Source organism: Carya illinoinensis, chromosome 8 (genome assembly GCF_018687715.1).
Source record: "Carya illinoinensis cultivar Pawnee chromosome 8, C.illinoinensisPawnee_v1, whole genome shotgun sequence".
Lineage (NCBI taxonomy): Eukaryota > Viridiplantae > Streptophyta > Magnoliopsida > Fagales > Juglandaceae > Carya > Carya illinoinensis.
Genome location: NC_056759.1, coordinates 26,695,262 through 26,719,941, shown reverse-complemented (window position 1 = coordinate 26,719,941; position 24,680 = coordinate 26,695,262). Strand labels below are relative to the sequence as shown.

The following is a 24,680-nucleotide window of genomic DNA, read 5'->3' as shown; positions in this document are numbered from 1 at the left end:
TTTTTTTTGGAAGAAAAACCTGTATGTTGTATTCATGTAATTGCTGAGTTACACAGTTTATCAAACTTTACACACTTAAGAATCTCTTTTGGACAATCTTCCATCCACACCCTCTCCTCTTGTATACTTAATTCAATTTTAGCAAGACTATGTGCCACATTATTACAGCATCTGTTAACATATACCACAGACCAGCCTATCCTCTTCCTTAATGTATCTTTAAGATCTTCAATTACATGCCCGTGTCTCTCCCAACACCCATCAGAGCTATTCACAGCATTCACAATAGATAAAACATCACCTTTAAATTGAACCTTTCTGAAATTCAGTTCAGCACACAATTTCATGGCCCTCTATAGTGCATACACCTCAGCTACCATTGCATCTTGCACCTTTGTTCTAGGACAGCAGAGAGAAGCAATTATTTCCCCACTATTGTCTTGGATCACCACCCCACTTCCACTCCTGTCTTCCTTAGTCTTCCATGCTACATCCCAATTAACCTTCAATACTTCACCCAGAGGTGGTTTCCAATGAGTAGCCTTGTTGCTTATAGGAACACCACTGTTTGCTTTACTGGTTTGCTTCACTTGAGCCAACTGAAAATCTGTCAAACATTGAACAGCTTGGTTAAACACTTCATTTGGCCCTACAAGCTTATTATCAAACACCAAGCCATTCCTTCTCAGCCATATCCTCCTCATTACCACAGCCATAATTTCTAATTGATATCGAGACAGCTTTAGAAACCAGTCTGACCAGAGCTCAAACATGCCCCTTTCCCCACTCAACCATTTATGCACTGGACTCCTCTCACAAGCCCATACATCACTTGCCCCCCTGCAACTCCATAAGGCATGACAGACAGTTTCATTTTCATTCAAGCAAACTGTATAGGTAGCTTCCTTTACAACAGACCTCTTCATTAAATTCATTTTTGTTGGCAGACAATTCAACATAGTCTTCCAAACAAATACTTTAACTACCCCTGGTATGTTTAATAACCACACCTTTCTCCACACCTCTCCTGACTTATTTAACATCTCCCCTCTCTCCCTTCTTTTTCTATTGATTTCCACATGATATGCACTTCTAACTGTGAACAAGCCATTTTTTGAATATGCCTATATCTGCTTGTCTGGTAATCTCGAGAGACTAATAGGCAATTTGCATATTATTTCTGCTTCCTCTTCATTTAGCACTTCTTTCACTAGCTCCACATTCCATTCTTTTCTCTCAACTGAAATTAGTTGCTCCACCTTTGCCTCAGCATGCAAAATACTGATGGGGGATTGAATTTTAAAGGTAACAGCCCTTGGAACTCATCTATCCTTCTAAATCTTAATACTCCTTCCATCTCCCACTCTCCAAACCAATCCCTCCCTCAACAAGTCCCTTGCATTCCATAGGCTTCTCCAAATAACTGAGGGTCTAAATCCTAAGGGAGCATGCAACACATCAGTATATCTGAAATATTTCTCTTTAAGTACCACATCTGCCATAGAATGGGGTTTCATCATTACTCTCCAACACTGTTTTGCAAGAAGAGCTTGATTAAAGGCTTCAAGCTCTCTGAAACCCAGTCCCCCATCATTTTTAGACCACCCCATCTTTGCCCAACTTCTCCACTGAATTTTGTTCTCGCTTTACTTAAATCCCCACCAAAATTTTGACATTAAAGAAGCTATCTCGTCACTCAACTTTTTTGGCAACTTGAACAGACTCATATAATAGGTTGGAATTACTTGAACGACTGCCTTAAGTAATACTTCTTTTCTTGAAGGTGATAGAAACTGATTCTTCCAATTACTCAACTTCTTCCATACCCTATTCTTTCACAATGCTGAAAGCTTGGTACGATCTACCAACCATGATTGGCAATTCTAGATATTTCTCGGAGTTATTTTGTTCTTTAGCTCCACAATCTTTGATAATAGCCTTTCTCATTTCACTAGCAACTGTTGGACTGAACAAGAATGTCGTTTTATGCTTATTTAATCTCTGACCAGAAGCCTTTTCATATACCTCCAGAATCCCACTGATCTTCCTCCATTCATTTCAAGAAGTTTTCCCTAGTGCATTTTAATTTAATTTTAATGTTTAAAAAAATTACCACCAATATATTTATGTGTTTTTTTTTTTACATTAAAAAAAACCAAATGCACTAGGAGGCATCTTGAGGAGGCAATATAGCAGCACCCTTTTATTTTCAAACCCCTTGCCATTTTGGTTTATTTTTAAAAGAAAAGGCTAACTTGTCACATGGTTTTACCTCTTCATTTTGATTATTAGTGAATTTCTGATTTTTTTAATAAAATGTTTAAATATATTTAAAAAATGATTAAAAGAAAAAGAAAAAACAAAAGAAGTAGAATTTGTATTAGGGGTTCGTCTAGTAGAACACATTGGACGGCCTAGTAACAGTATCCTTTTTTAAATTGACTTGCCACGTCATGTGTAGTTATGCTTTTTGTAAAGGGCTTTGTGTAGATGTAGTAAATCCTATAATTTTTTAAGTCTTTTTAATATTTGTAAAAATGGTTTTTATTTTTTTTACTTGAGAAATGATTGGATGAAAAAGTTAAAATAGTGTATTTTTCTTAAATTTGAAAATGTTTGATTTGAAAGTTTGAACAAATTTGAAAATGTTTGATTTGAAAGTTTGAAACTTATTAAAATAAAATTAAAAAATTTTCCTAAGCCAAATATCGCCTTAAATCTTTCATAATGGAGATTTTATATTGGCTCTACTCTAATTAACCAATGAAAAAGGGTGTAACCAAATATTTCAAAATCCAATGTCTTGAAAACCCACTAAAGTATACATTCTTAGGCCGTTTAACTTTATTTTATTTAGTGACTGCACATTATTTGTTAATGCATCACTATGCTAAATCCATTGTAATGCAATGGAATCCAAGATGTGGTTACCTCTTCAATTGAAATTTGTTCCATATCATTGGACTAAAGGCGAAGCACATTGTTGAGTTTTGACCAACTCCTTGGCAGTTGTATATGGCACACGGTTCTGCATCATCTGCCTAACTTCATTTTTTCTGGGATAGAGAGTAGGAACAGCATTTGTCAAGCTCTTTGAAAGAGAATTTGCAGGGCATTGCATATATATATATATATATATATTCTAGAGCAGTATTTTTTCCTAGATTGAAACATTGATCTTTCAATCCAACTGCCAATTCTCCAAGCCAAAAACATGGTAGGGGAAACTTTGGATCAGTAAAACCCAACACATGTTTACATAAAAGAATGTCCAAATTATAGTTGGCATCCCCAAAATATACTTCATTATGCCTATGGTCAAAGCAAAATCAAAATAGGTCTGCAACGGGTTGTTAAAGTGTTTGAGAAGCATTATTATCTAACTTGACAAACCAAATTAACTACATACATCACTTAGTATTTTGCTTACTGATTTATATACAATCAAAGCTCAGCTTCTGGCTTTGGCAGAAGAGATACATTCTCAGCTTCTGGCTTTTTCACAGGATACCCACTCTCCACCCAGGCAAGATAGCCTCCTCCCATGTTACTCACATCCTTAAAACCCTGTCATTTAAAAGACCAATTCATATATGGGACTTAGTGGGGAGTTAGAAAAACCATTTAACAAATAACAAGAGGACCAAGTAGGGGATTTGGGACAACAGAATTTGGTCATAGACTCATAAGTCATAACTCAACTAAACAAGATGAACGTTCTTTTAGAGATTCAGGAAATTATGATATTTTAGCAGCCTTTGTTGATTTAATATGAAACCTGCCCACTTATTGTAAAGACATCTTTTATTTGGTTCTAGTAAACTTACAGCGGTAAGCAGATCAGATGTTGCATACAGAGACCGCACCCCACTTTGACAACCCTATGTAGATCATGACATCCACCAGAGAAACGAAATTAGGTTATGTATAAAATAAGACTATAGGTGTTCAAAATATTAAGGTAATTTTATGATGGATTTTTCAAAAGAAATTCTAAATTTTCCATGGTCAGACGGGTAAGAGATAATACAAGAAACAAGCAAAATTACCACAATAAGATGATCCTCTTTGTTGCAAGCTGAAGAAACCTCCTCCAAGAATTGAGGATTTTTCACCCTACCTAAGTGCCAAAATCATCTTATAGATTAATTTCCATTACTTGGTTAAAGATACCGAATTGCAAAGCAAAACAATTTTAAAAGAAAAAATCCCCTTGTAAATGGGCTGCTTATGGTAAGAGATTTAAATTACCTTCTGGTGTAATGAACATGTAAGGGATGTTGAAGATCTTGTCTGCACCCACATGCCCTTTCTTGTACTCTTCCACCGTCCTATTTGCAAATTAAATAAAGTTCCACACTTATTCCAGGAAGAATAGAACTTAAGGTTCAGAGTCCAGATCCTTTTAATTTTTGTAAATCACATCCATGAAATTAACTAATTTGAGGAAGAAATGGGTCTGAGCATGAAAGAAAGAGCACCCTTTACGTACCTAACATCAAGATATTTACACCCAGACTTGATAAAATCTTTAGCTGCATGAACATCAACGGTTACAACTTCTGCTCCCGAGCTACAAAAGACAAGAAGGAGAAGAAGAAACAGAACACGAGGGAGCATAGCCGACGAAAAATCCATGTTAAAATTCTAAAGTGAAAGTTCTGAAACAATCCTGTACTGTGTGTATCAGAGAAAATGAAATCAACCTTTCTAAAGAGCCCATTTAAATAAACTGTGTTTATTTACTATATAGCACTTGGATTTTCAGATCTGCAGGCTGTTTCCTCGGTTTGCCCCCAAAAACCAGCTGAAGAGAGAGAACGTGGGCTGGCCTGCAGCTGTTTCCAAACTCCCATGTTTCAGACTTCCTGTAGAAAGACGTGGATAAGGACCGGGTACCGAAGCTTAAGGTATTTTTGGATTTAAAAATTATCTAAATTTATTTTATTTTATTTTATCTCATTTAATTGTTATAAATTATTTTAAATTTTCATATAAAATATAATAAATAATTTAAAATTTTTAAGTTTTAAAATAAAAATAATATTATAATAATATTTTATTTAATTTTTAACATTTATTTCATTTTAGCTCAAAAAATTTCTGATAATATTAGTCTTATAATTTCATATTAAAAAATGTCTCAAATGGGTTAAACGAATATTCCAAAAACTACCAATATCATAAGCAGAATGCTTTCAATAAAACAGGAATCCATGACATCATGCTTACTATTGCCAGATAACTCGTTTGAAAAAGACTTCTGTTTAAATAATGTTGTTTTTCTCTCTGTGGTTGCTTTCGGTTAAGAAAGTAGTTAGCATTTCAAGCATTCAAAGGCCCTAACATTCTAACCATGAATTAGTATGCAATATCTTTTGAAGGAACAGAAAAAAAAAAAAAAAAAAAAAAAAAAGAAGAAGCGCCCATATGTGAATGGCATTTTTTTTTTTGCAAAAACGGTTTGAGTTATAAGAACATATAATTACTATGATACACATTGGCAATTAGGTTTTCTTTTTCTCTTTTGCTTTTGGGTAAGTAGTTTGATGAGCATTTTTAGCATTTAATGCACTCAACTTTGCAACTATATATCATTATGCGGGACATGTCATGTCAGATGTACCTATCAAAATAAAGTTGATATTTTGTTTTAAGATATATAAATTTTACACATTTCTTATAAAAAAAATATAAAATATGAGATTCATATAAAAAAATAATTTTTTTAAAAATAGATTAGACTCTTTTTTAAAGAGAGTGATCATAACTTACACATTCTAAAATTGTATCTAAAACGACTCTTTTTCAAAATAATAAAAAAAAACAGTCTTAAAATGTCACATTAGTCTAACTGTGAATGTCACAAAACTTGAATAAGCCAAACGTTTGAAAAGAGAATCAGTATCTGTGTTAGGAAGACAAAATTATCTCAATCCATCTCAAATCAATCATTGATAATTTTTTAACTTTTTATAAAAATTTAAAAATCATTTTAATGCATTTTATATATTTAAATACATATCTTAATCTATTTATACTCAAACAAAACTAAATAAAATCTTTAGCTGCATGAACATCAACGGTTACAACTTCTGCTCCCGAGCTACAAAAGACAAGGAGGAGAAGAAACAGAACACGAGGGAGCATAGCCGACGAAAAATCCATGTTAAAATTCTAAAGTGAAAGTTCTGAAACAATCCTGTACTGTGTGTATCAGAGAAGATGAAATCAACCTTTCTAAAGAGCCCATTTAAATAGACTCTGTTTATTTACTATATAGCACTTGGATTTTCAGATCTGCAGGCTGTTTCCTTGGTTTGCCCCCAAAAACCAGCTGAAGAGAGAACGTGGGCTGGCCTGCAGCCGTTTCCAAACTCGGCTCGTCTTTCAGATTTTCAGTAGAATGGTTACGTGGATAAGGACTGGGTAGTGGCCGGGTACTGATGCTTGAACTTGTTTGGATCGAGAAATTATCTGAATTTATTTTATTTTATATTATATAATTATTATAATTTTTTTTAAATATTTATAAAAGTATAATAAATAATTTAATATTTTTAAATTTTAAAATAAAAATAATATTAAAAAAATATTTTATTTAATTTTTAACTTTTATTTTATCTCATCTCATTTCAATTTACTGTACAAATCACACCCTCAATGTTATAGACTTGTAATGTCATATTCAAGAATGTCTCAATTGGATTAAACGAATAATCCAAAATCTACCAATATCATAAACAGAATGGTTCTAATAAAACAGGAATCCATGTCATTGCCACATAACTCGTTTGAAAAAGCAAGGGCTTTGATTTGAGGACTGATCTAGGGATCCACCGAGACTCCCACCCACCCGCCCCCCACCAAATTATGTTTTAGTTTAATTTACCCATTTCCCAAATGTGAAAGTACCCCTTTATTTATAAATAATGTTGTTTTTTCTTTTTTGGTTGTTTTCGGGTAAGAAAGTAGTGAGCATTTCAAGCATTTAAAGGCCCTAACTTTGTAACTATGCAATAGTATGCAATATCTTTTGAAGAAAAAAAAAAAACCCCTATGTGAATTTGTAAGGGTATGAAGGGAAAGTTAGTTAATAACGAGAAGAAAGAAGCCAGAAATTGAAGGGTTAAATGGTGCTCTTCAGTAATAAGTGAAACTGTGCATTTTAAAGTGATGAAGGGAGTCTGTCGTGGGGATTAAACGGTACATAATGAGTAAGTGATACTGTGCGTTTTCAATAGGAAGGGAAATAATGGTTTTAACTGTAAGGGAATCGATTTGGGTAGGGTTTTCATTGTAAAACATTGATGTTTTGTTCTTTAACTAGTATAAAAGATTGAAGCTAGTGTAATGCGATTTCATTTCCTATTCTTTAACTAGTATAAAAGACTGAAGCTAGTGTAATGTGATTTCATTTCCAAGTTAGTTTTGGAGGTTGGAGGTTCCTTGAAAGCCTCTTCCAAGAATCAAGAAAGTGATAATTGGGTTTCATTCAATCTGTTCTTGTTTGTGCATGTGGTTTTTGTGTAGTGTTAATCAATTTCTTGGTAATCTGTAGAATACCCATTACAATTTGTATCAGCAGCCATCGATTTTGTGATGGCAGAAGGCGCACGAGGAGCTCTGGGAGTTCAACAAGAAGGGTCACAAAGGCAGCAGGACATGGTCCAGAAGTAATTGGATAGTCATCAACAGGCCATTACAGGTATGTTTGAAAAATTACAAGAAGTTTTTGATGTGCTTGGTTCTTTGGTTGAGTCTTTACATGTTAATTCTGAAAGGGAGGTAGTTAATGAGCTTAGAAATCATGAAGATAGGACTGTTAAGAGAAGTTTTCGTTTGGAATTTCCAAGATTTAGTGGTAGTGATTCTATTGGACGAGTCATTAAAGCGAATCAATATTTTGATTGTTATCAAACACCATTTCATCATAAGTTGATGGTGGCATCTTTTCATATGGAAGGCGAGGCATTGGTTTGGTACCAAACTATCTTGAGTTTGTGACAATTCAATTCTTGGGAGTCCTTGGTTGTTGCAATGCAAGTTTGATTTGGGCCATCATCATATGATGACCCAATGGAGGCATTAACCAAGTTAAAGCAGACTGCTTCTGTCACTGTGTATAAATCACAATTTGAATCTTTGTCGAATAGATTACAAGGCTTGTTTGATAGGCATCTACTCAATTGCTTTGTGAGTGGGTTAAAAGATGAAATCAAGTTGGATGTGAAGATGTTTAATCCACTCAACGTTGGTGCTGCATTTGGGTTAGCAAAAATCCAAGAAGAGTACCTATTTGCTGTTAATAAGACATGGAGAGGGTATTCAATAGCAAGTGAGTCTGTGCTAGAGGCTAATAAAGTGCAAAGACCCCCTTTAGCAGTTAAGAAAGTTTTCTCTTCATAAATGGATAAAAAAGAAAGAAGACCCTTTGCTACCATTGCGACGAAAAATGGAATCTTGCACATGTCTGTAAGTCCCCTAAAGTATATCTGTTGCAGGTGGAGAACATGGATGATAAGTCGTTAGAAGTTGAGGAGGTTGTGACTGAACCTCTAGTGACCAAAGAACAGTTGGTGACAGAAGATGGAGAAGGATTGGAAGTGTCCATTCGTGCAATTTTCTGGTTGTTTTACAAGTAATGCCATGAAACTGCTAAGGAGAGTAGGAAGTTGTGTGTTGGAAATCTTGGTAGATTCAAGAAGTACACATAATTTTCTAGATCCACTAGTGGTGCAGACTGCAAAATTAAAAATACATGATGATTTGAAGTTACAAGTGAAAGCAGCTAATGGGGACTAGCTGATTAGTGGTGGAAGATGTGAGGAAGTCATTAAAGTTTAAGATTCTAGGTTCAGAGTTCCTTTTCATGTTCTGACCCTAGGAGGATGTGACATGGTCTTGGGAGTTCAATTGCTCAAGACTTTGGGGCCCATCAACTGAGATTTTAATTCAATGTATATGCATTTTTTAGTGGACAGTTCGAAGGTAACCTTGGATTGGTTGAAGTATGAGGGAATAAGGGTACAAAATGGGGAAGGCAGCCTCAAGTCATACTTGGTGAGACAACAGGGGTGGTTTTTACAAGTGAGGGCTAAAGATCAGAATCCAAAACCCGCAAGTTAGGTGAAGGAAGTGGAAGACTTGTTGCAAGAATTCAAACAGGTATTGGTAGAACTTGTTGGATTACCCCTTAACAGGGCATTTGATCATAATATTCCTCTTAAGGAGGGAACTGGTCCTATTTCTGTCAACCTTATAGGTATCCTCATTATCAAAAAATTGAGATTAAGAACATTCTTCAAGAGTTTTTGAAAACTAGAGTGGTTAGACCTAGTCAGAGCCCTTTTTCATCACCAATCATTCTTGTTAAGAAATCAGATGGTTCATGGGGGATGTGTGTGGACTATCGAGCTTTGAATCAGGTAAGAATCAAAGACAAATTTCCTATTCCTGTCATTGATGAGCTACTTGATGAATTGTTTGGAGCATCAGTTTTTTCTAAACTTGATTTGAGGTCTAGATATCACCAGATTCGTGTGAAAGATATTGACATTGAAAAAACAGCCTTTAGAACTCATGAGGGCTATTATGAGTTCTTAGTGATACTTTTTGGGCTTACTAATGCCCCTGCAACATTTCAAGAGTTAATGAATGATGTGTTTAAACCTTTTTTAAGAAGGTTTGTCTTGGTATTTTTTTATGACATTCTGGTCTATAGCAGAAATTTGGTAGATCACATTTCACATCCTTGAGCAGTTTTAGAAGTTTTGAGGTAGCATAGTTTATATATAAAGATGTCTAAGTGTAGGTTTGCAATGCAAGAAGTTGATTACTTGTAAGCTTGAGTTCATGGTTGAATTCTGGTGTCAAAGTTGATCCTTCTAAGCTTGAGTTCATGGTTGAATGGCCCATTCCAAAATCCTTGAAAGCCTTAAGAGGGTTCCTCAGCCTCACTAGCTATTACAAAAAATTTATCAAGAACTATGGATCCATTGCTGCTCCTTCAACGGTTTTATTAAAAAAGAATTGCTTCCATTGGACTGAAGAGGCATTTCAGGCTTTTCAGAAAATTGAAAGAGGTTGTTACTAATCCATGAGTACTTCGATTGCCTGATTTTTCTAAAAGCTTCACCATCAAATGTGATGCTTCTAGTATTGGTTTGGGGGCTGTATTCATGTAGGAGGGTCAACCTATTGCTTTTTATAGTAAGGCATTGAAGGATAAGGCACTGATTTTGTCTACCTATGAAAAGGAGTTGCTAGCTCTTGTTTCTGCTGTAGCTAAATGGAGACCCTATATGTTTGGGGGCAGGGGGGGTTTCAAGTAAAGACTGATCAGCAGGCTCTCAAATGCTTATTGGAGCAAAGGGTGGGTACATAAACTCAACAGAAATGGCTTTCCAAGCTATTAGGGTATGATTTCACCATTAATTACATTAAAAAAGAAAAAAAAGAAAAAGAAGAAGGAAAACAAAGTGGCTGATGCCCTTTCCAAGAAGTCTGAAGAGCAGTCAGCAACCTTAGCACTCATTACTTTTCCTACTTCTCTGTGGATAGAGGATTTAAAACAAAGCTATCAGCTTTGCCCCTTCACTCAAGAGATTTATGAGAAGTTGCAACAAGGATTTGAGGGTCCTAAACATTTTACCTTACAACAAGGCTTGTTGTTATGGGAGGGGAAGATTGTGGTGGTCTCAGATTCGACTTCCAAGACTAAGGTCTTGTACCACATTCACAATAGTCCTTAAGCTAGTCACATGGTTATCATAAAACATTACATAGGGCCAAACAATATTTTTATTGGAAAGGGATGCACAGGAATGTAAAGGCATTAGTAAGAGAATGTGAAATTTGTCAAGCATGCAAGCATGAAAATGTACATCTAGTTGGCCTCTTGCAGCCATTACCTATACCTTATTCACCATGGGCAGATATTTCCATGGATTTTATTGAAGGTTTAACTTTTTCAGGGGGTTATACTGTAATTTTTATTGTGGTGGATAGGTTCACCAAGTTTGGCCATTTCTTTCCATTGGCACATCCTTATTCAACAAGTAAAGTGGCTCATGTTTTTTCTCTGGTATCTTTAAGCTACATGGATTACCTAAATCCATTGTGTCAGATAGAGATGCAATCTTTTCTAGTCATTTCTGGAAGGAGTTGTTTAGATTGCAAGGCACTTCACTCAATTTCAGTTTTGCTTATCATCCACAATTCAATGGGCAAACTGAAGCCTTGAATGAGGTTGTTGAAGGTTATTTGAGGTGCTATACTAGTTACGAGCCTAAGGAGTGGAGTTTGTGGCTTCCTTTGGTTGAATGATGTTATAGCACCACTTGTCATTCCTCAATTAAAATCTGTTCCTTTGAAGCATTGTGTGACTACTTACCCCTCAAATTAGTTTCTTATGTAATAGGAACTTCTATCAATCCTGCAGTAGATCAACAACTCAGATCCAGAGAGCAGCTTTGGTTGATGTTGAGGAAAAACTCAGATTAGTTTCTTGGGTTGGTTTTTAAATTGATTGCGGGTTCAAGGGATTTCAATTTGAAAACCAACCCAAGAAAGCCAACATCAAGTCAAAGAAATTCTAGACTCGTTGAAAATTTGTTTCAAGAACCTAGATTACAGGGAAGAACGCCACAAAGGTTTTTACCTTTGATAAGTTCAAAAGTTCATTTAAGAACAAGAAGAGATAAACTCAACTCACAAAAAAAATTCATTCAATAGTCAAAAGAATGTAATGGGCGGCTACAATGAGTTAAATAACCCATCTCCCAAAGATAGGAGCGCAACATAAGGTCTTCCCAAAAAGCCCTAGGCCGGCCCCCTCTAATGTATATACATAAAAATTTTCCATAAAACCCTAGTTCATAAAAATAAGACATATGTGGGCCAAACATTCTCAAGCCCAAATATTCTAACCTAATTTCTATACTTAATAAAAACATACCTATTTAATGAATTAAACAAATAAAAAGCCTTCAATTACATAACATAACAATAGGCCTAAATAATAGACCCTAAGTCATGTTGCCCTATTCCATAGCTTGTATTACATGAATCAAAACTGATTTTTATTCTTTCAAGCCTAACTTGAATGTTAGATTCTTGCTAGCTTCATCCCAAGTGGATCGCACAAATTTTTGCATTACTTCGTTGATCTTCTTAGCTCTTGATCTTGTAATTGGCCCATATAGAACATGCAAAGGATTTTTAAGACTCGATCCATTTTGATGCCCATCACCAACTGCATGACCAACTCACTAGACTAAAGATGAGGGATTAGCCCAAGGCATCCTAGGCTCTCTCCCTGTGGAATGGAGGCCTAGTCTCTCCACGACATAGCTTGAGTTCTTAAGAGTTCCACCAGATTGGGATAACTCAACTATGTAAAGAAGGTCAGGTCTGCTTACAAATTTTCCATGGTGTCGTCAATGTCATCTCTCATCCAACGCGCTCCCTAAAAAGTACACAAAATATATGTGTGAGGAATAAATGAAGGAAAGCAAAGGAAACAAAATCAACAAGGGCCAACAAGGATAGCCAAGTATTGTGTCTCCATGAAGTTGCCCCAATCCTTGTCTCCATGGGCAAGGTTGATGAGAAGATTAGGGGCCCATCAGACCCACCAAGCCGATCAATGAAAAAGTGAAGGAAAAGTAGAAAGACAAGGTGCACGATAGAACACTGAAGAAAAATGCACATTTATTTGCAATCAAAGTCTTTACAAAGAGAAAAAAAAAAAGGAAAAAAATTAAATCTTCACAAAGAATATTACAATGCAAGAAACATAAATAAAGCTACGAAAGAAGGGCATCGAGATCTGCCTCGAGCGCAGCGGGGTCGACCTTAGGATCGTCAGGAGGAGGCTCAGGAGCTTCAGAGTCAGGAAGAAAGGCATCAGGGATCTTGTCTCAGCCCAAGTTGTAGCTGTGCTCAAGGGTATCAAGGTCTGGAGGGAGATCACGGATGTCAAGGTCTCTTAAGTGTGCCTCAAGCGCCCTCAAATCCACTTGAGGGTTCTCCAAGACGTGGTCCCATGTCCTCTTGAGGCCTTTAATGTACCCGTAAGCCCAAGCTTGGTTGCGACCGAATATGGCCAACCTCGACTATCCCTCTAATTGGGGAACGACTTCTTGGACCTATAACATGTCTCTCCGCAAGTCCTCGATGACTACGCCCTACATAGCTACCATTTGTTGGGTTTTCTCCAACTCCTTCAATGTTTGAGTAGCCGATAGTGAGTCCTCACACCCTTTTAGAGCATTTGAGAGGGACTGACATTCTTCCCCCAGCTGCGTGAGTCATTGAGCCTCAGAGTCTTGGTAGCCCCTCAACTCAGCATTCTTTTCTTGAATTGGGCTCAATGACTCCTTGAGGATTGTCACCTAGTGGTCAATTTATCAATTGACTCATGGGTAGAGCTGGTTGCCGCCAATGCAGTTATGACGTCATTGCGAGCCAACTCGACCTACTCCTTCGTCGTGGCTAGCTTAGTCTTCAAAGTCTTTTGCCACTGGCGAAGGTGTTCGATCCACTCTTGGCTCTGTGTATGGCCAAGCTAGGCAGCTGCCAGATCAATCTTTAGCAGCAAACACCAACAAGGTCAAAATGGGAAAAGAAAAAAGAGGAAAAAAAGGGAAAGAGATAGATCGACGAGTGAAAGTGACCTCGAAGAAGAAGTCCATTAGAGACTTAGTCACCTGTTCCAAAGACTCTATCCGAGCTCCCCCTACTTCAGAGCGAGTGGAGAGAGGGATATCCTCCACTAAGTAATCCTTAGGAAATGGCCACATGGTCACCTCCACATCCTCAACTGCACTTGCGGCCCCTTTAGTAAGGCCGATAATTGAAGAATGAGAAGGGCCCTTAGGGTTGGAAGGTTGCTCCTCCCTGAGATTTGAGTGCTCTCACTAGAAGTGCATGGGCCTCTTTCCTCGGCCCTATTTCCATGACCACCTCCATCTTGACAACTAGTGAGTTGACGGCAGGCGATTGAGAGATTGGAGCAATTGGCGCTTCAGCTGCGTGGTTAGAGACCGCAACCAAGTTCAACTCAACTTCTTCCCTAGAAGCTCTCTCGACCAGCTTCTCAATAGAACCCACCGCATGCTCAACAATTATGAGGACAAGAGTGAGACCCTCTTCTGAGGTTTGTGCAAAAGGGGGATCAATTAAATGCACATTCTCTCATTTGGATTAGGACCTTTGGCATGATTGTTAGTAGTGCCCTTAAAGACTTGACCCTCGATGGTGGATTGTGTAGTAGAGGGGGGAGAAGGGATCATCTCTACATCCACCTCGAGAAGAGGCTCCACTAGGGTCGATCAACGAGGAGTCAGCACCAGGAGGGCCCCATAAAAGTGCAACAAGAGTACATTGGCCCCTCGGGACATCCTACAAGGGCTTGTTGATGCGGCTGGAGTTGCAGGGCCTACCATCGCCATGGGCTCTATGACTACAGCAACTGCGGATGGAGGAACAACTAGCACGTCTGGAATGTCTCTCCCCTGCCTTTTTGAAGGATTCAAAGGCTGAATGGAAGGAGTTGGCGGCGGGATAGGTGTCATAGGTGGTTGTACCTCAACCACCTTTTATGACTGTCATAGAGGAAATTGAGGAGGGGACTCTAGGTGCCCTATCCCTCTTGTTGCGGGGCTTCTTCCCCTTGTCTATGTGGGGAGGGCTAGGGGAATGATTCCTCGCTAGGGTGGCTTTCAACCACATAGGAATGGTACGATCATCAAAGATAGTATGGTTTTTTTTTTTAGGGGGGGTGCAGATATGCCATTATATTTTCCTCCTCAAGAAGGGCTTCTAAGAGGACAAAGTCTGGGCGGTTCTTTACCCATTCCTTAACAATGGCGATGCAGCACAACTCGTCGGGAGAAACCATCGGTAGTACTGCTTTGTCATTGGGGACAACCCCCATATGGCCATGACCAGGAACTCCTCGCAATTTATCTGCTCGGCTAGAAATTTCAATCCTCAACCCAACATGAAAAAAAACTTGTTGGTCCAATTGTTGACCTTGCGATAGCGCGGTTCCAAAATGACGGGGACATGCATCACCCTAAGCTGCAAAGATTCCTCCCATGTTTTATAGATTGTGAGTGAGGAGAAATTTGCTACCAATGAGGTTAGCATGCTCTGAGTTTAACTTCAACAATGCGCGCTACCATAGATAGCAATAGCACATCAGGATCCTCCAGGCGTTCGGGTGAAGTTGAGAGGGTGCGAGGAAAGGGTAGCTTCAACCCATAGGAAAACATGTTGGGGAATAGGGCAACATCTAAATCAAAACCCTCGTCCCTGATGACCCGTTCCCATGGCCCAGGGATCTTGAAAACCATATTCTTTAGAACATGATAGGTGGAAATTAGCAATGACAAGAACTCAGGGGCAACCTTCGAGTGCCAATGGTAACTTGCATAGGTTTGCTTCTCAATGTGGATCTCAGCCCGTCTAACTCCCTATGAATGTTGGACTAAACAGTCTTCTTGGAAGCCATTAAGGGTAAGAACAAGAAAGGTGACAGGAAGAAGGAGGAGTCAAGTGGAGAATAATGAGAAAACTGGGACACAAGAAGAATGCAAATGTGGTAAATGGGGAACGAGAAGACAGGGTGTAACTTATAAAGGGAAGTAACGGTTGGCTTTCCGCCCCCATGAATTAGACGTGGGATATGGAACAGTTCAAATCTAGCAAAACTCGCGGCATGATGCGACCTGGTGGAGCTACTTGACACCATCAATGCAGAAGAGACAGAAGAAACATAATCAAGTGCTGAAATTCAACCATAAGAAAATGTGCCAATAAAGTCGGGAAGGGAACCGTCGCACATTGCATTAAATGACGAAAAGACCAAGTAAGGATGCCTTAGGAGCGAACACGTGGAAGAGCTGAGAAGCGAAATGGTTGCCCCTTCCGAGAAGAGAGGATATCAAACAATAATAGCTATGGGAAGACATGAAGACAAAGGCAAGAAGAAATTCCCATCGGACTAGTCCAATAGGAATTAGCGAGGTAACTGTGGAAATTTCTCCCATCGGGCCGAAGGCCTAGAAGACGAGCCCAAACATGTGGAGCCTAGCAGGATAGAATTCCCTATGTTTGGGTTATAGCCATAATCATGCAAGAAGCCCCCAAAACGTAAGGAAGGATATGACACATCACCTCGACACTCCCCTATGATGACTAGTCTCAGATAGCACCGAATAGATAGGTAGGCAGAAAACACAGGGAGCCATTGATCTACTGAAAGGTAAAGGAGGAGAAGTTTGATGGCATACACCCGCAGGATGGAAGGGACAGGGAACCACGCCGCATTAAAGGAATTTAACTAAAGGAACTGTTAAGGGAACGTATTCCCCTGACACAGGATATGGGTGGTTGACTACTCGAAACCTAGTATAAAAGCTAATCCCCAAGTATGAAGAACTCTCTTTTTCTAATTCTTCTATTCTCTTGCATAGACTATTAAGGTGATACTAGCTTAAGCATCAGAGACTCCCTAACCTGCACCAACGCCCTCAATTCTCTGCATTTTCTTTAAGTGTACAAACCCAAAATCGAAGACTTGAGTCGCTTGGAGCCTGGCCTGAGAGTGTGCGAAACACGATGTTAACAATATGCATATATTGGATTTACCCACACATATATTTATTAGCTCATGTCGTACGTGTCTTGATTGTGTGGCCTTTAATTAACATGAGGGCATAATTACTATGCGTAGCATCACATTAAAATCAAAGTACTCTCCTTTTTTCGTTCTAACAAGATCACCACATTAAAAAAATCACCACATGTGAATGATACCACATACATAGCCCGTCGGCCATATTGACATTGTGATCCTATATATACATAGTTAGTCAATCATGCCAACTTTGAGATAATTATATTTAACGTGTTACACTGCCAAAACCAAATCATATATGGCACTGGCCCTAACATAAATAGTACTATGTAATATAGCTAGCCCAATCAATGCAACCGTTGACATAATTAACGATCGAGTGACACCCAAAATCAAAATTATATATATTGGATTTGCCCTACTTAATTACTCTATTGAGTCTTAAGATGAGTAACAAAGATATATGCATGTATTTCCTTTCACATGAACTTCAACACTAAATTATTGCAGTAAACACGGATATACATCAATTCAAACGTGGAATACCATGTACATATCCCAGCCACAGCCCTTTGCTCGAAAAAAAAACTTGGGACACTTTTTAGCTTCCAGTCTTTGCCATGACTAAAAAACACCGTAGTCAACATGTAAGCCTCAAAAGCCCACAAGACATCATGTGCAGTGTGCACAAGGAGACTACTAGTACAACTTTATCACTATATGAATAATATCATACCTCCTATCTTTCACAATTCTCATACACATCCATCCTCAAGCATCCAAAACTTTACTGTTCATTTACTAAGATTAAGTTTTCATATATTAACCTCTAAATCTTTCTTTCGGAACCATTAAAGTTAAAAAACTTTCACTCTCTCGATCAAAGATGAACGAACTTTCACACTACTGTACATTTTGATCATTTTTGTCATCTCTGCAGCCATCTTAATGCGCAACATGGAGGCAACCAATATACTATGTCAGGATTTGAGTAGCTCTAATTATCAAGCTGCTGGGACATATAAGTAGGCAAAGTACACCATGTCATGTTGGCTACAATGATTGCCAACTGGGCCAAGTGATAAACGCAGCAGTCACTAATAAGTTTTATAGGATCAAGATCTTATCAAGTTCTTATATGAACTTAAGGGCCTCCAGTTTAGATAACAATATGAGAGAATCTTCTTCCTTTCCATTCTATGTAGACATATGTATGGGCTTATACTATTGTCAGGTACTACAAGCTTTAGTCACTACAACAAAAAATTGATTTTGGGACGATTTTGGTTTGGGACAAAATGAAAATCGTCCCAAAAAGTTAGATTTTGGAATGAAATATGAGTTTCATTCCCAAAAGATGATGGATTGTCTAGACCATTCGAACGGTCTAGTTAGGGACGAAATATTTTGTCCCAAATTAGTTAAACATTCAAACACTAAATATATACCATTCGAACGTATAAATTTTACGTTCGAACGTAATTTTGGTGCGTTAAGTCAAATTGTTTTAGAGGGAAACTGATTTTATAGTTCGAACGTTAATTTTTTATTTTTTATCGTTCGAACGGTGACCAGGGGTAACCAATTTTTTATTTTTTTATTTTTTTGTAGAATTATATTTATATTAACTAGTAAATATAAGAAATTGGTTAATTAAATAATAGGAATAATATAAATTAATAATTAGTTTAGAAAATATAAAATAATACTATTTCAGAGTTAAATACTGAATTTACAAAATACAAAATATTGTCCATACTTAAAACAAAAACTAAAAAAAAAAAAAACAGAAGGTACCAATTAAGACCCAAGTCTTTGCACACTTCCTCGACTGCAGCTATACGTTCCTTTATTTGTGTCAGTTGAGTACAGATGGTGACCTGAGTCGTAGACATGGCATCAATCTGTGTACGAAGCACAGACACAGTAGAATGGATCTCCGTATGCACTGCATCAATCACCGCTATTGTCTTTCGTTGATCCCTGCACGCACAATCTATGCCATCTCCTCACGAGTAACATTGTTTACTGATGCCTCGACCTATGTGGATGCCCCAGCAGCTGATACTCCACGATCTCCCAGCTCTGCATCTCTTTGAGGATCAACCTGATCTGGAACATGTCCACGAAGATGCAGTCTCGAGTGACACATGCTGTGTGAGAGGGTGGTGCTGTTTATCAGTCCCATCGGCTCCCGTTTACGCTCGGCAATATCAGGCACAACACCAGCAAACAGTAGAAATCGAGTGATCAGGATTCCAAACGGAAGTATATCCATCGAAATGTACCGAGACTCTGATCGAATCCTATCGAATATATACCCCACCAAGTTGATAGGAATGCCATGAGTGACCCGTATCATAAATTTCATCCGATCAATGCCAACCTCTGTCTTGTGCTGCCGAGGGTCAATGTTGTTGGCAATTATCAAATTCAAAATCTTGAAGAAAGAGGATAAATCTACCTGTTTGATGCTCTTCATCCCGTCATACGGTGGAGCATCTGGACCAACAACCAAATACCTCACCTCATGATCAACAAGGGTATTGACCTCATCAGTATAAACTGATGCCTCCTCCTCAGTTGTCTTCGCCTCAGCTGAAGGATCAGACTTTCTAGGCACCACATTCGGATATGCATCTGGCAACATAGGAATACCGAGATGCTCAACAAGTAGTAGCCGTGAAAATACAACAGGTACTCCTCGGACAGAGATCCTATAGGCCCCTCCGTCATCGAGGCTGGCACTATCGAGCTCTCTATAGAACTCAATAACAATATCAATATAGGAGATTGGCTCCCATGCTTCCTCTCGTGCATTTAGGATAGGTCCCTAACCACGATCACTGAAGACTGTTGGCAGTGAATGACCTTCCCAGACAAGACTCTGGAAATCAGAAATCTTTACTGGTCGCTCCAGTGAAACAGTCCTCTCCCTAACCGGACCACTACTAGTCTCACTAAGATTGCGTTGCTTACGTCCCGCCCTAGAAGAAGACATTATAATCAACCTGAAATTTACAATTAAAAATTAGATACACAATATTAACAATAAAAATACATTAAATAACTATTCACAGTACACATCAAGGAGTAACAATTTAATAAAGTGAGACATTGTGAACAAAATAACTTTTAATAAATAATATCACTTTATTTAATATTAATGTGATTAATATTAATAGAAACATTAATATTAAATTTTATATTTTTAAATTATGGCATTAATTTTATTATAATATAGAAATTATTTTTAATTAAAATTGATTGGAACTATAATATGGAAAAAAAATAATTAACAAATATTACTAAAATAGGTTATACCGTTCGAACTTTTGGAATAGTGATCGAACTGTAAAACTGTACATTTGAACGTGTAAAACAACGTTCGAATGTTTAACGTTTACCGTTCGAACACTCAACGTAGAGGTTGAATGGTCCATCTAATGTTCGAACGTCTAAATGAATGGTCGAACGGGTTACTACTTGGCCCAAACGTTTGAACGTCTCAAACAACGTTCAAACATTCAAATACCGTTCGAACGGTTTGGATGAACGGTCGAATGGTTGGGATGAACGTTTGAACACCCAACCAAACGTTCAATCGGTTAGTGAATATCGTTCAAACGCTTTCTGTAGCGTTCAAACGATATTCAAATCGATTTGGTTTCCAAGCCGAGTTGACTCAGCCATTGAAATCCATGGAATCCTTCGATTTCATAGATTTTTCACCCAAATAAATCAAATGCAAAGCTAAATAAATATTCATACAAAGGATTAAAGCAAATCTACGGTGAGTATTGATGGAAAAATGAGTTTATCCTAATTCAAACAAATAATCCATCAAAACCTAAATATAAATGATAAAATGCTTTGAAAAAGAAGAATACCGGTGCGTAGATCGATTGGCTTCAAGTGGGTACTGTTTACGTCAGAGAAGACGGCATTGAATGGAGGAGAACGTACGAAATGCACACGTTTGGCTTTCGTGAAAATGATGTCCGCAGCAATTTATATATGCAATACCGTTCGAACAGTATTAACTTACCGTTCGAACGTATTAACTATAATTTATTGCCTAATTACGGTTATTATTAAAAGATTTGTTTATTATAGTAATAATTTTTCATTATTACTATATTTATTATTTATAATATAGTATATAGTATATTTTCATTTAGGAGATAATATTATATTATATTATATTAACTTATATATAGTATTGGGAATATGATGTAGTATAATATAGTATACTATATAGAGTTCTCTATATAATAATATTAGGTAACATATAATAGTGTTATGGTAAATGCATGTTATGAGTTGTTTAGTATATTAACCTAATTATATTTTAGTTATAAGCTAATTAACTAACACTTTCTATTCTAGCACTATAGATGACATTATATTATATGATAGTATATATGTTATATATATTAGGACATATTAACATATTAACATATATAGTAATATTTGATTTTAATATATAATCAAGCATATATATATTATAGCTATTGATGTCAAGTTGTTCATTAAATTAAACAAAAAAATTGTATGTCAATTGTTCTTTAAATCAAACTAAACAATCGTATGTCAAAGAGACTCTGCAGTGAAGTGCGGTCTCTGAGATAAGATATGCATTTTTTAAAAATAATTTTTAATCATTGTCTCCGAGATAAGAAGCTTGTAAGTATTCTCTCCATCTTATTTAGTAATTTAACATTATTATTTTACTTGACATATCAAATTTGTAAACCTAATCAGATAAAAAACAGTTCATTTCGATTACATAGAATGTTTTAAGTTTTGTACTCTCGGAAAGAAATGCACTTTAATTTGATTCAGTTTGGCTTGGAACTTTTATAGGACATTAGTAGCTATAATCTAGTGCAAATCTAATTTTTAATCGAATAAAAATTTACACTGAATCTGAGTTCGAACATCGTTCGAACGTGTACTATTATGCGTTCAAACGTTTTTGTACTCGGGATATTAACGTTCGAACGTAATATTTCACGTTCGAACGTTAAAATCACAGGGAAAAACTTCCCGCAAAATAATTTCATGTTCGAACGGTTAGTAAGTTACCGTTTGAACGTAAATGTTCTACATTTAGACCACAACACCTCACAATCTTGCGCTCGCCTCACCGCTCCCAAAATAGCTCCTAGTTCATTTCCCATATAACCAGCGCCATTCTCTCTCAATCCAGCCTCTAAATATTATTTGCATTCATCCATCTCGTATATTTTTGGATTAAGGGGTTATTTTTACTGTTTTTTGAAGAGCTTTTTCAAGGTTTTGGGCATTACGTATACTCTTGCAATTTCATCTATCAAAACCAGGTATTTATGCTATCTTTGACTCATTTTAGTTTGAATATAAGTGTTTTCGTTTGCTGCACTGAGTTTGTGATATTGTGTGCTTTCGTTTGATGTAATGAGTTTAATATATGTTGAGATTTTCAGAGGTTGAAGACGACTGGAATCTGTTTTAGACCTGTTCAAATGGTACATGTTTACCATTCGAACATGTGTCATATGTTCGAACGGTCAAGTTCACTGTTTGAACGTTATGTTGGTCAGTGTTAAAATGTTAATTACAAATTAGAATATCCAAGTTAATCTTGAAATCTATTAATTTCAATATTAATTAAACTATAAATAATTAAAATTCAATAATAATTAAATATTTAATTTTTAAATTAAGTATTTGAATTTAGTTTAATTGTCAAATAATTAAGAGTTTATAATTCAACATATACTTAAAATTTAAATTAATCAACTGAATTTAAAAAAAAAACAAATAATTAAGATTTAATATTACTTAAATACTTAATATTCTCCATTAATGAATTGAAGTTTAATTAAAATACAAATAGTTAAGAATTAATAATACTTAAATACAAATATTCTAGATTTAATAATACTTAAATACTAACTATTTAAATTAATAAATTTAAAGTTTGGAATTAAAATACAAATAGTTAATTCCAATAATATTTAAATAGTGACTATTTAAATTAATAAAATTATAGTTTGGAATTACAATACAAATATTCTAGATTTAATAATATTTAAATAGTAACTATTTAAATTAATAAAATTAAAGTTTGGAATTACAATACAAATAGTTAAGATTTAATAATATTTAAATAGTAACTATTTAAATTAATAAAATTATAGTTTGGAATTACAATACAAATATTCTAGATTTAATAATACTTAAATAGTAACTATTTAAATTAATAAATTTAAAGTTTGGAATTAAAATACAAATAGTTAAGATTTAATAATATTTGTTTACTAACTATTTAATTTAATCAATTGACTTTTAATTAGCATATTTTGCATTGTTTGTAGGATACATGTTAGCATATCTTGTATTGCTTGTTCATCAAAATAAACCTTAGAACCATTCGAGAGTTATCAATCTGGATGAATTGAGATTGATTGTGATGACCCGCTTTTACGTGTATTTTCACTGAAGGGTTTTTTTTAATTTAATTAATATATTAGTTTATTTATTTTAAATTAATGTGTTTTAATTGGTTTTTAATTTATTTGAGGTGGTGTTTAATTTATTTTAGTCGTTTTACGGTTTTTAATATCGTTTTCGGCGGATCTGTTTTTGGTTTCCGGAGTGAGGATTGGATCTCATTTCTTTTCTTTTCTCTTTTTCTTTTTCCCTTTTCCTTTTTCTTTTTATTCTTTTATTCTTTTCTTCCTTTTTTCTTCCTCTCCCCGCGCAACACTTCTCTCTTTTCTCCTTCCCGTTGCTGCCCCTTTGACCGCCCAGTTCTCTGCCGTCCGGCCACCATTTAGTGCACCGCCACCACCATTCTCTTCTCCCTCCACCATAGATCATCCCCACCAATTTTCAGAGCCATCGGACCAGCCGTTAGCCTTCGAGAGCCGCCGGAAGTCGCTGCACCTGCTCTATTTTTGCCCCTGTCGCCGGTTGCTTTCGCAGCCTAGAACCACCGCTCGCCGGCGGCGTGGCCTACACCACCCACCCAGTTTTCTTCCCCTCTCACCGGTGAACATCTCCACCAAATTTCACCTCCATCCGAGCCACCGTTAGCCGCCACGAGCTCCTCCAAGCCATACAGTTTTTCACCGTTTCCGGCGCCGTCGCACTACCTCTGGCCACCATCTTTTCACAGCTTCTTCCCCTACCTCTTTCCGACCTAAACCACCCATTTCCGGCCTCGATCCGTTGTCGGAGCAGCTCCCATGAGCTCAACTCCGTTCAGCCCCTTTTTGGCATTCAATCGCTATTTCCACCACCACCCACGGCCAAAACTCATTTCCCTTAGCTTCATAAATATCTCAAGGCCATTCCCTATCAATCCCGAGCCTTGGTTTGTCCTCGTTCAAAAGTGGGTATTTTACAACCCACGGCCACAGTGAATTTGCACTGTTACGTTGCTTTCCTTTCGCCGTTTGCAATGCCGAATGTTTTCTAAAAATACCATATAGCGCTGTAAGTATTTTTCAAACCCTACTTTTAGATTTAAATATATTTTGCTCATTCAATAATTATTTATCTATTGGTTGGCTGATTCCGGACTGAGTCCGAGGAGTTCGGGGGTCGGATGGATGGAGGACAGAGTTGCTTGTTTTATTAGTTTATGGATGGGTGTTTATTTTTGTGCATTGATATCGCATTTACATGGTGTATGCACATGCATTTTTATTTAATTGAGAAAAGCCTGTTTTATTGGCGTAAGTGGATTTTCGGGTGCGTGTGTATCACGACCTTAAGCCGGGATGGGGTATTATCTCGGTGGAGCTCCTCTGGTCACTCGGGAGCGGAATAAACTGAGTGACGTCCCCTGAGTTGTCGCTGGGCGATGACGGGAGCGGGGGCTAGGGGATGCTTGGCTATGAACGCACCGGGCGCGGAACCGGGCATCGCTCTACGCACCGACTCCGTGGCCCTTCGCTGGCGAGGGCTAGAGGATGCTTAGCTACGAACGCGCGAGGTGTGGAACTGGGCATCGCTCGTTAGGTGTCACATGCGTGGTCAT

General features: G+C 37.1%; 2 protein-coding genes across 4 annotated transcripts; both read right to left on the bottom strand.

Moving 5' to 3' along the window:
• Positions 1-353: 353 nt before the first annotated feature.
• On the bottom strand, positions 354-935 carry LOC122274559. The gene has a single exon (XM_043083585.1). It carries the CDS (start codon positions 933-935, stop codon positions 354-356), a length of 582 nt encoding a protein of 193 aa, XP_042939519.1.
• A 2,495-nt stretch (positions 936-3,430) lies between these two features.
• On the bottom strand, positions 3,431-6,262 carry LOC122274236 (thiosulfate sulfurtransferase 18). Of its 3 annotated transcripts, none has more exons than XM_043083255.1 (6): positions 6,237-6,262; positions 4,493-4,573; positions 4,252-4,331; positions 4,050-4,120; positions 3,828-3,881; positions 3,431-3,567 (listed from the first exon to the last, which is right to left on the bottom strand). In XM_043083255.1, the coding sequence occupies exons 1-6, from the start codon at positions 6,251-6,253 to the stop codon at positions 3,445-3,447; spliced, it is 426 nt and encodes a 141-aa protein (XP_042939189.1). In that variant the 5' UTR covers positions 6,254-6,262; the 3' UTR covers positions 3,431-3,444. The 3 variants fall into 3 exon arrangements, with proteins under 3 accessions (XP_042939189.1, XP_042939188.1, XP_042939187.1); XM_043083254.1 differs by lacking the exon at positions 6,237-6,262 and adding an exon at positions 4,707-4,868; XM_043083253.1 differs by lacking the exon at positions 6,237-6,262 and having other exon boundaries at positions 4,493-4,700.
• Positions 6,263-24,680: the final 18,418 nt, after the last annotated feature.